The following is a 12,734-nucleotide window of genomic DNA, read 5'->3' on the forward strand; positions in this document are numbered from 1 at the left end:
CCAGTATTTTTAACAAATACCTTAAATTTGGCCACTCTTACTAAAACACAGCTGTGTTGGGGGCTAAGCCTGCTGATGCACAGAGGTGGTATGATATTTTTTTTTTTTTTTTTTTTTTTGAGACGGAGTTTCACTTTTGTTGCCCAGGCTGGAAGGCAGTGGTGCAATCTCGGCTCACTGCAACTTCTGCCTCTCAGGTTCAAGTGATTCTCCTGCCTCAGCCTCCCAAGTAGCTGCAATTCCACGTGCGCGCCACCATGCCCAGCTAACTTTCGTATTTTTAGTAGAGACAGGGTTTCACCAAGTTGGCCAGGCTGGTCTTGAACTCCTTACCTCAGGTGATCCACCCACCTCGGCTTCCCAAAGTGCTGGGATTACAGGTGTGAGCCACTGTGCCCAGCCAGTATGAATTTTGAACACGGAATACTTCTGCGGGATAGGGCGGGCCTAGGTAGTATGACTGGGTGGAGTCCTAGGATAAGCAAGAAGGCACAAGAATCTGTGAAGAGGACAACACCCTAGCGAATCAAAAGATAAACTTTACCTCTTTCACAATTTTGCCCAGGCCAGTCTTCATCCAGAGAAAGCACTCTACTTGGCCCTGTTCACAGACTTCTGGACATTACTAGTGACAATAACAGCTGTATCAAATGGGGTTCATGCAGCAGTCGGTCACAGGTTCAAAGCTTAGCTCAAGAAGCTAGCTAGCTAGCCCACACAATACTGTTTGTACAGAAAAGTCAATGCAAGTTCCAAACAACCTGAAAATAAGTGTAGTGGAAACCACTGATGTAGACGTTTCCTAGCAGCACTGAGCTAAGCATTTTCTGAGCATCATCTTACTTAATAGCCACAACAATTCTAGGAGGTAAGGACTATTCTTATTCTTATTTTATTTTACAGATAAGCAGAGTAAGAAGTAACAAATGACTTGATTGAAACCATATAGCAAAAATAAATGGCATATTCCAAAGAAAATATAGAGATGGCAAACAAGCATATGAAAAGATGCTCAACATCACTAATCATTAGGGAAATACAAATCAAAACCAAAACCAGTTATCACTTTACACCCATTAAGATGGCTACTATCAAAAAACCAGAAAATCTAAAGTGTTGACCAGCTGAGCACGGTAGCTCACACCTGTGATCCCAGCACTTTGGGAGCCTGAGGGAAGTGGATCACTTGAGGTCAGGAGTTTGAGACCAGTCTGACCAACACAGTGAAACCTGTCTCTACTAAAACTACAAAATAATAATAATAATAATAATAAAAAGAAGCAGGGTTTGGAGGCACACACCTGTAATTCCAGCTACTCAGGAGGCTGAGACGAGAGAATAACCTGAACCCAGGAGGCACAGGTTACAGTGGGCCGATATCGCACCACTGCACTGCAGCCTGGGTGACAGAGCAAGACTCTGTCTCAAAAAAAAAAAAAAAAAAAAAACTGTGGATGAGGATGTGGAAGAATTAGAATCTTTATGCACTGCTGGTAAAATTGTAAAATGTTGTAACCATGACAGAAACCGGTATGGAGGTTCCTCAAAAAATTAAAACTAGAACTACCATATGATTTTCCAATCCCACTTCTAGGTATATATACAAGAATTGAAAGCAGTTCCTCAAGGAGACATTTGCATACCCATATCCATAGCAACGCCACTCCAAAAGCCAAAAGGCAAAACAGCACAAATGTTCATCAGTGGATAAATAAACAAATGTGGGATATCCATACGATGGAATATTATTCAGCCTTAAAAGGAAAAGAAATCCTGTCACATGCTACAACATGGATGAACCTTGAGGATACTATGCTAAGTGAAATATGCTGAGCACAACAAGACAAATACTGTATGATTCCAATTATATGAAGATCTAGAATAGTCAAATACATAGTGACAGAAAGTAGAACAGTGATTCCCAGGGGCTGAAGGAGAGGTAAAGGGGAGCTGCTGTTTAATGGGTACAGATACCAGATTTGCAAGGTGAAAAAGTTCTGAAGATCTTGTTCACAGCAATATGAGCATATTTAACTCTACTAAATTATACACGTAAAAATGGTTAAGACGGTAACTTTTATATTGTATATTTTACCACAATTAACAATAAAAAATAGAATAACTGGCCAGATGTGGTGGCTCATGCCTATAATCCCAGCACTTTGGGAGGCCAAGTTGGGCAGATCAGAAGGTCAGGAGTTCAACACCAGCCTGGCCAACATGGTGAAACCCCGTCTCTACTAAAAATACAAAAATTAGCTGGGCATGGTGGTGTGTTCCAGTAATCCCAGCTACTCAGAAGGCTGAGGCAGAATTGCTTGAACCGAGACCCGGGAGGCGGAGGTTGCAGTGAGTCAAGATTGTACCACTGCACTCCAGCCTGGGCTACAAAGTGAGACTCCGTCTCAAAAAAGGAAAGAAAAAAAGACAGAATAACTGCACAAAGCCAGCCAGACTCAAAGGCGGGACGAATTCTAAATTCCATACTCTTTCCACTATGACTTTATTGTAAATAAATAAATAAATAATCTTCATTCATTCAGCAAAGATGAGTGCCAGCACAAGCACCAGGAATGCATCAGTTAACAAAACAGTCACAGGTCTCTGCCCTCACATAATGTAAGTCCTAGCAAATATAACTGATCATTTCATAAGGACACCTGAATTATCTCTATGTTCAAAGAAACTTTGCCAATATTTTAGTATTGCTTCAATGTCAGTCTGTTCCTCTCAGAAGCTATTAAAACAGACATGTAGAGAACTGAAGCGTTTCCCTTGATTTTTCAAGATCTCAGAGGCATCCTCAAATAAGTCTTACTTTACTTGCATTCTAGTGAGTGAAATCCCCTGATATGTTTCCTGGTAATTCTATCTTAAGCCCCATATTAATAAATGTCCATGTTCCATTTTTCACTAACCTAAACCTCTTCTTTATTCATTATTTACCCTGCCATCAGTTTAAATTGCTTATTTTAAAAAGGTAAAATCAGGAAGCAGAGGAATATGGAAAGCATATTTCTAACTCAAGATTTCAACTAAAGACATACTGTTATTTAGCTTAGTTAAGTAAGATTATTATTAAGTTACATCATTTACTAAACCTCTGATTCAAATCCAAACAAGTCAGGTGGCAGTTTCAGTTATACAGACTCTTTTCTTTTCTTTCTTTCTTTTGCACATTTAGAGAGCTGGTGACCATTCTCTCTCTTTAATAAATTCCTATTCAAAATAATTTTTTCAAGGAAACAACAGACTTCAAAGACAGATCAATTGGGTGGGGCATGGTGGCTCTCGCCTGTAATCCCAGCACTTGGGAGGCCAAGGAAAGCAGATCACCTAAGGTCAGGAGTTTGGGACCAGCTTGGCCAACATGATGAAACCCCGTCTCTACTAAAAGTTCAAAAATAAGTTGGATGTGGTGGCACAAGCCTGTAATCCCACCTACTCGGGAGGCTGAGGCAAAAGAATTGCTTGAACCTGGGAGGTGAAGGTTACAGTGAGCCAAGATCGCACTACTGTACTCCATCCTGAGCAAGACTCTGTCTCCAAAAAAATAAAATAAATTAAAAACCCGGAAACAGATGAATTACGTTAAATTTGCACTAGGCATCTTTTTCTTCAAAAAATAAGCCATCAAGTTTCCCCAAAAAGCAAGTCAGTTTAACATTCAAGTTACAAAAGCATCTTTCGAATTAAAGGTAGCATTCTACAAGATTTAGCCCTTGATTGTTTTTTAAACAGCTAAGCTCTTTATATTCTTTTATAGCTTCTCTAATTACACAGTCAGAGCTAGAGTTTACATACAGATGACAAAAGTACCTTTGATAAAGGGTTCCAAAAACTAACTGGAATGCAAAATCCTAGAGTAAAACCATCTCACCAAGTAGACACAGTAGCTCAAAAGAGAAGAGAACAAGTCTGCTAAAGGCATCTTCTATGTGGACTACATGCCTTATCGAAGCATGCTTATGAATATTAAAACAGCATTTTGACTGCATTCATTCCCAGCCTCTTCAGAGACCTCAAGGTCTGACTGCCCCACAAGATGTCCCACAAATAGTAGTGACCAGGTTGTCATCATTCCCTGAAAACAGCTTAGGAGTAAGATTCTTTTCTAATTGAGGAAGGCAGAGAAAAAGAAATTGACCAGCTGTACCTTAAAAAGAGTATCACAGACCAAATGTTATCATTCAAACTCTTCATTTAACTGTAAGAGAAAATTACTGTTTTTGATTTAAAATGCTTTACCTAAATTTGAAACAAAATATTTGCACTAAGGGCTTTTAAGGCTCATTTGTTTTTTAAAAAACTGTCTCATTTAAATGTTCATAACTCAGTGACACATGAAGAAAGGTTACAAAACTATATAAAAACATATATATGTATATGGATTCTATTTTTCAAAAACTGTATATTACTGTATATGCCTTAGTTATCTTCCAAAAACAGGACACTGCTTTTATTCAAGGTCCTCACAACATCTAGCAGGAATTTCTTGTTACTTCATTTGGCTTAAACAAAATAGGGTAGCAGCTATCCTATGTTACTAAACAGCTTGGAGTCACAGAGGACTGTTTTATATTAGGGACATACAACATATATGTATGCTTTCTGTATATATGTTTTCTACATACCAAGTATATATAGAGAGAATATGTATATGTGCCTAAAATAACACACAGATGAAGGATTTACCTTCATCATACATTTCCTCTATCAAATAGGCCTCTGCTCGATCTTTCAGGGCATTCACATTGTCGGGTTCCATCTGTAAAACTTCAGAACATATCCTAATAGCTTCAACAGGCTTCTTGTCCTAAAAGGAAATGTGAGAAAAGGATTTATGGTTGGTATTCCATACGTGGAGTTTTCACATTTCTGGGAACAAGTCAACTGTTACCTTAGAAAAGCAGTGGCAAATCCTCTCCTTTGAACGAACTGTATATTCAGCAATTGTTGGCTCTGTTTTCATGACAGATTCGTATTTGCTGGTAGCATCTGTGTATCTAAGAAATGAGCAAATCATGATAAGAAACAATGTCATTTGATTTCCAGAGCTGCAGAAAGGCCCCTCCCCTCTTCACCATGTGTTGCTTAATCAATCCAATTGGATGAGTCCCTGGCTTCGGATTTGGCTTTTCCCTTATTAATCTAGAGTTGCATAGAAGGTACACTACATAGTAAGAGTTAGGAGATAAAACTATGACCACAGAAGATGCAGATGGACAGAACGAAGCATACCTGTGAGTACCAATCAAACCACAAGAATTTCCTTACAGAAGCAAGCTTGGAATTCCAAAACTGAGTAAAACACCCTGTTGAGTCTAACTGACACTGATCACATTGATCAATACAGAGAATTTTTATTTCTTGGTCAGTACACACTTCCATGAAAATAATGGAGCCCAGTTACATGCCATTTCATATAATTAATTAATGTAAGTATTCACAACAAGGTACAATGTAGTTCATACAGAAGGTACCTGATTAAATTCCCAACTGTAGAAGCTTTCTAAGAATAAAAGCCATTTCAGCATTTTCTTTAATCCAGCAAGTACTAATCCTGTTATATGCTATGTTACTTTCTTCAACAATACTAAACTTAAAAATATATTTCTATGCTATGGTGGCTCATTATTCCCAAAATACTGTAATCTTCATATTTAAATATGCCAATGTATTAAAACACAGGCTTAACTAAAACATTTAAAGCAAAAGCCAGCTTTTCCATCATCCTCAGCAAACTAACGCAGGAACAGAAAACCAAACCCCGCATAATTCTCACTCATAAGTGGGACCCGAACAGTAAGAACACATGAACACAGGGAGGTGAACATCACACACCAGGGCTTGCGCACGGCAGGCAGCAAGGGGAGGGAGAGCATCAGGACAAATGGCTAATACATGCAGGTCTTAATACCTAAGTTACGGGTTGATAGGTGCAACAAACCACCATGGCCCATGTTTACCCATGTAACAAACCTCCACATTCTCCACCTGCATCCTAAAACTTAAAGCAAAAAAAAAAAAAGCCAGCTTCTGGGAAAGTGGAATAGATGTATTTTTCCCAATTCCTCCAGCTAAGCACAACTAAAAACCCGAAAAATTATATATAAATATATTTTAAAATAGAAAACTTTCAAAGGAGGAGGGAAGACAGACTAGCCAGTGACTCAGGACCTGAGGAAAAACATGGTAAGACATTCCCTGGGTTCCTTTTTGTTTCATATATCCCAGACTTGGAGCTGAAAATTCCAGCAATGCAGAAACGCCAACAGGTACAGAACAACAATAATGAAAACCTGCAGAAGTCTGCTCTCTCTAGCCAGAGGACCTGAAAAGGGCAGACTTGCAAACAGAAAACTTTTTAACAATAACAGCTCAACTCCAGCCGAATACTATAGAGAAAATTACACCCCCACCTCAACCCACACCCCTCTTCACTGTGAGTACACAGCCTAGATTTTCTCCCTGGTGAGGCTGTAACAAGCTTCCCTCTACACCTCTACCACAGTAGTGTCAGGGAAGGCCAACTAGGGAGACAGGACTTTCATCCATGGCTGGTAATGAGTCCCCACCCCACAACCCCAGTGGTGTCAGTGGAGACTGTGAGGAGCCAAAACTCTCCCCTGCGCAAGTGGTGGCAAGAAGCTCCCTGACCCTTAGGTATCCACAAAGTCCAAGTAGAAAACTTCTACTTCCACCCGGCTGTAACAAGCTGGCGTCCACCACCCGCTTCCCTGCTTTGCTGGAACAGTGTCAAAAGCCAGCCAAAAGAAGTCTAAATACAAAACAGACATAACAAAATGAAGATCCCAGGTTTCAATTAAAAACCACTCATCCAACCAACGACTAGGAAGATCTCAAATTGAATGAAAACTGACAATCAATACATGCCAACAAGAGGACAGAGATGTTAGAATTATCTGACAAAGATTTTAAAGCAGCCATTTTTAAAAAGCATCAATTATAAACATGCTTGAAGCAAATGAAAAAAATGCCTAAGCAAAGTAGTAGAAAAAGAAATAAAAAAATTTTTAAAAACTGAGTGGAGGTTTAGAACTAAAAAGTACAAAAAACAAAATAAAAAGCCTTACTGAATGCAGAATGAAGGGGAAAGAGAAAAGAATCAGTGAATTGGAGTGACAGAAATTACCTAACTTACCAGCAGGGACAATACAGTGAAACGCTGTCTCTATAAAAAATTTGTTTTGAGGCCAGGCGCGTTCACTCATGCCTGTAATCCCAGCAGTTTGGGAGGCTGAGGCAGGTAGATCATGAGGTCAGGAGTTCAAGACCAGCCTGGCCAACATGGTTAAAACCTCATTTCTACAAAAAATTAAAAAAATAAAAAAAAATAGCTGGGCATAGTGGCACGTGCCTGTAATCCCAGCTACTCAGGAGGCTAAGGCAGGAGAATCGCTTGAACCAGGACCCTGGAGGCAGAGATTGCAGTGAGCTAAGATTGCATCACTGCTGCACTCCAGCCTGGGTTACAGAGTAAGACACTGTCTCAAATAAAAAATAAAAATAAATAAAAAATTGGTAGGATGCGCATGGTGGCTCATGCCTGTAATTCCAGCACTGTGGGAGGCTGAGGTGGGCAGATCACCTGAGGTCAGGAGTTTGAGACTGGCCAACAAGGTGAAACCCCGTCTCTACTAAAAATACAAAAAAAATTATCTGGGCATGGTGGCGGGCCCCTGCAATCCCAGCTAATCAGGAGGCTGAGGCAGGGAGAATCCCTTGAACCTGGGGGGCAGAGGTTGCTGTGAGCTGAGATCGTGCCACTACACTCCAGCCTAGGCAACAAGAGCAAAACACTGGTTAAAAAAAAATTTTTTTTGTTTTATAGAACAACAAAATGAAGGGACAGAGACGGACCCTGTCTCACGAAAAAAAATTTTAAAATTAGCCAGGTGTGGTAGAATGTGCCTATGGTCCTAGTTACTAGGGAGATTGAGGCAGGAGAACTGCTTGAGTCCAGGAGTTTAAGGTACAGTGAAAAGAAATCACCAAACTCAACAATAAAGAGAAAACAGACTTCTAAAAAATGAAAAGCCTCAGGGACCTATGACGCTATAACAAAAGACCTAAGATTTATGACATCATAGTCTAAGAAGAAAGAGAACTGACAAAGTACTTAAAGAATGGCTGAAAAGTTCCCAAATTTGGGGGCGGACATAAATCTACATATTCAAAAAGCAAAGTGAACTCCGAATAGGATGAACATAAAGAAATCCATGCCAAGACACACCATAAACTTCTGAACACTAAAGAGTCAAAGAAAAAATCTTGAAAAACAGGAAAATGACACCTTATCTTTAGAGGGAAAAGCGTTCAGGATGACAAAGGATTTCTCATCAGGAATCATGGAGGATAGAAAGTAGTATTGCAGAACTTTTCAAATGCTAAAAAAAAAATGAATGTTAACCCAGAATCCTACACCCAGAGAAAATCTCCTCCAGGACTCAATGTGAAATCAAGAGATGCTCGGATAAAAGAAGCTAGAGAAGATCTGCCCTAAGGAAGTTCTCTAAACAGAAAGGAAAGGATAAATGATAGAACCCTGGAACATCAAAAAGGAAGAAAACATGGTAAACAAAAATACGGGCACATATGTGGTTCAGGAAATATTTAAGACTATTATATTGTAAACAGGAGAAGGTAAAGAAGATGCAAAAGGAAGAAAGGCTGTTTTACTCCACTGCTAAAATGACACCAGTAGACTCTCATAAGTGGTATTATACTACAGCAAATACTAAGAAAGCCATACAAAGAGATATGTGCAGAAACTCTACAGATGAGTAAAAATTGAATTCTAAAAATATGTTAAACCAATAGAAAAAGAAAACAGAAAAACAAAGAACAGAATATAATAAAATGGAAGATTTAAGCCCTAACGTAACGTTACGTTAAAGGTAAATGGTTTAGCCGGGCGCGGTGGCTCATGCCTGTAATCCCAGCACTTTGGGAGGCCGAGGCGGGTGGATCACAAGGTCAAGAGATCGAGACTATCCTGGTCAACATGGTGAAACCCCGTCTCTACTAAAAATACAAAAAATTAGCTGGGCATGGTGGTGCGTGTCTGTAATCCCAGCTACTCAGGAGGCTGAGGCAGCAGAATTGCCTGAACCCAGGAGGCGGAGGTTGCGGTGAGCCGAGATCGCGCCATTGCACTCCAGCCTGGGTAACAAGAGCGAAACTCCGTCTCAAAAAAAATAGGTAAATGGTTTAAATATATCAATGAAAAGATTAGCACAGAGCATTTAAAAAAATAACCTAACTATAGGCTATCTACAAGAAACTCACATCGAATATAAGCAAGTTGAAAGTAAAAGGATGGAAAATAATACACCATGCAAATATTAGAGGAAAGCAAGACAAACTATAATATCACATAAAACAACAAAGAAAATTACCAGAGAGGGACAATATAGATGATAGAAGGGTCAGTCTACCACGTAACAATCCAAAATGTGTATATGCCAAATGACAGAGCTGTTAAGAGGATGAAATGATAAGCCCACAGGAGCAGGAAAAAGTATTTGCAAACCACATATCAGACAAAAGACTAATATCTAGGAAATTTACAGAACTCTCAAAACTCAAGAGTAAAAAACCAAACCATCCAATTAAAACATGAGCAAAAGACATGAAGGGACGTTTCACCAAAGAAGACAGACAAATAGCAAATAAATACATGTGATGATATTCACCATTAGCTATTAGGAAAATGTAAATTAAAACTACAATGAGATATCACATCTCACCTGTAAGAATGGCTAAAATTTTTTAAAAAATTGTACCACCACCAAAGGCTGTCAAGCATACAGAAAAACTAGATCACTCATTTGTTACTGGTGGGAATGTAAAAACGGTACAGCCACTCTGCAAATCCATCTGGCAAGTTTTTATAAACAAAAGCCCAGCATTTATTACTGGCATTTATTCCAGAGAAATGAAGACTTAAATTCACAAAAACACCTGTATATCAAAACAGCATTATTCATAATGGCCAAAAACGAAATAGCCCAAAATGTCCTGCAATGGATAAATTGTTAAACAAGCTGCAGTAAATCCATACCACGGAAACCGCTCAACAGTAAACAAGGAAGAATTATTGATACGATATGGATAATCTCCAAAGAATTTGAATGAGAGGGAAAAAAGCCCATCCTGCCAGCTGTGGTGATGTGCATCTGAAGCCCCAGCTACTCAGGAGGCTGAGGCAGAAGGATTACTTGAAGCTAAGAGTTCAAGGCTGCAGTGCACTGTGACTGCAACTGTGAACAGGTAGGCAACATAGTGAGATTGTCTTTAAAAAAAAAAAAAAAAAAAAGTCATCCCAAAAGTTTATATATTGTATGATTCCATTTATGTAACATTCTTAAAATAACAAAATTCTAGAAGTAAAGAATAGATTAGTGCTTGCCTCAAGCTAAGCTAAGGAAGGGATAGGATCAAGAGGGAAGTAGTTGTGGCTATCAAAGGCAACAAGAGGGGCCCTTGTTGGGATGGAATTATTCTGTATCTTGACTGCACCCATATCAATATCCTGATTGTGACAATGTACTATAGTTTTGCAAGACATTATAGTCTGCAAGATGTTGGAGGAAACTGAGTAAAGCATTCTCATGATGGCAACTTACAAAGGTACTAAAAGTACAGGAATCGGAGCCTATTTTCTATTAGGCAGTTTTGTCTGCAGTGCCCTGTACTCTCTTCAGTCCTCCTGCCCAGCCTATAAACCCCCTATAAACAACACTTGCACAGACACAGCCTCTTGCTTCTGCCCACTCTTATTTACTCTTTAGGATTAGGATTTAAATATCTATCATCTTCTCTTAAAAAAGCTTTTCTTTTACTCCTTGCCTTCACCATCCTGGTTTGGAGTAAATACTCCTCTTTGGCACTCCCATTATCCTCTGTACATTCTATCACTGTGGTATCACATTGTCTTTTAATAATCAGTTCATATATCTGTTTCCCGTGCAATGCTATAAACTTCTTAAGTACAAAAAACTATCACCAAATTCATTTCTGTACCCTCAGTACATAGCTCAGTGCCTGATACAGGAGATAATAAATATTTGGTGTAACACAAATAAGTCTGCTGGTAAGGATGCTACACAGTTACTATTATTTACATTCTTCCCTATTTCAAAAATGTACAATTCCGGTAGTTTTGCTAAGGCCCAGAGCTATCTAGAATACCCCACCCTCAACGGCTGAGAAATAAAAGAGCAGTTCTGTAGTTCACTCGTGCCCACAACCCAACATATGAGGAAAGGCTGGACAGTTGGGACAACCATATTCTCACCTGCCATCTCTGATGAGCTCTTCAGCTGACTCAATTAGCTTATTAAGTTTCTTTACCTGCTTATAGTGTGCAAAACACCTTTTATGATCCTGGTCAAGTTTAAGACATTCCCGAACTTCACTGTTCACATATTTAAAAAAAGGAAAATACTTCGTGTCAAAACAATCAATGAGTAGTTTTCCACACAAAATACAGAAATCACAATAAAAATATTGTTTGTTTGCAACAATTAAACAAAAACATACTGAGACATAATTTACTATATACACACACACATATATATATATATATATATATATATATATATACACACATTGTACCATGCATACATTTGTTAATTCAAATTAAAATGACTTAGCATTATACAGTAAATAATCTATTTTGTTTCTATAAATATAATAGCCTTCCTATTTATTTTAATAAGCAGCTTCATAAAAACAAACTACATGGAATTAAAGTAACTTGGGAGTAACACAAAATATATAAATGGATATCCAATATAAACACAGCCTTAACCACCATCTTATTAATTTAATATTAAAGTGTTAAAACAAGATGAGGTCATCTTACTGCCAACAATAAAAAAAGATCGGATGTGTGTCAGTAGAACTGACCTGAGGGACAGTTCGTGGTCTCCTAGTTGGTAGTATAGTGTGCTTATTTTATAAAACGCCTCAGTATTATCATTCTTCAACTTTGATGCAGCTTTTAAGTCACTTATAGCTTTCCTAGGTTCTCCTTCTTTTATAAAGCACTCAGCTCGAAGCTCCCGTAGTTCTGCATCCCAAACACAAACCTTAAGGAACAAAAAAACAAGACTTTAAGAAAGAAAAAATCATCCACATTCATTGTTGAATTCCACAGATTTTTTATAAACATATTTCATCAACATAAAACAGTTTCAATTAATATGACTTATATTGTGCAAATATTATTTTTAAATCTAATACAATTTAAATGTGACAAAACTGATGTGACAAAACAGTTTCTCCAAAAATGGTGTAAATGAATTCTAATGGGGGAAGGGATATATATAATAACAAGGCCCTTTTCTTACCGCCTTCAATTATATAACTAAAACACTGAAAATAAGAAAACACAGCATTTACTATCGAAGGGTTGTTCTTAGTGAAGCATATTTGAAGAGAATATTCTGTTATCAGATTTTTATACTTAATCAACAATTCTAATTTCTAGTCAAAAAATAAAATCTAGGTTCTAAATTGGCCAAATATATTTTTCTTCTAATAACTAAATTAAATTCTCAGCTGGGCACAGTGGCTTATGCCTGTAATTCCAGACTGGCTTAGGCAACACAGCAAGATCTCATCTCTACAAAAAGTTTAAAAAAGTATCAACTGGGTGCGGTGGGACACACCTATGGTCCCAGCTACTCAGGAGGCTGAGGTGG

The 12,734-nt window shown here is 38.3% G+C and overlaps 1 protein-coding gene across 1 annotated transcript in view; it reads right to left on the reverse strand.

The window, feature by feature from the left end:
- DNAJC3 (DnaJ heat shock protein family (Hsp40) member C3) overlaps positions 1 to 12,734 on the reverse strand; it is a 74,755-nt gene that overhangs the window by 11,300 nt on the left and 50,721 nt on the right. The window contains exons 6-9 of the mRNA XM_003928204.4: positions 11,938 to 12,119; positions 11,324 to 11,443; positions 4,901 to 5,006; positions 4,696 to 4,816 (exon numbers count right to left, since the gene is read on the reverse strand). Of these exons, the coding sequence (XP_003928253.1) occupies positions 4,696 to 4,816; positions 4,901 to 5,006; positions 11,324 to 11,443; positions 11,938 to 12,119 (529 nt within the window). The remainder of the gene's footprint in view (positions 1 to 4,695; positions 4,817 to 4,900; positions 5,007 to 11,323; positions 11,444 to 11,937; positions 12,120 to 12,734) is intronic.

Source organism: Saimiri boliviensis, chromosome 16 (assembly GCF_048565385.1).
Source record: "Saimiri boliviensis isolate mSaiBol1 chromosome 16, mSaiBol1.pri, whole genome shotgun sequence".
In the NCBI taxonomy this organism is placed as follows: Eukaryota; Metazoa; Chordata; class Mammalia; order Primates; family Cebidae; genus Saimiri; species Saimiri boliviensis.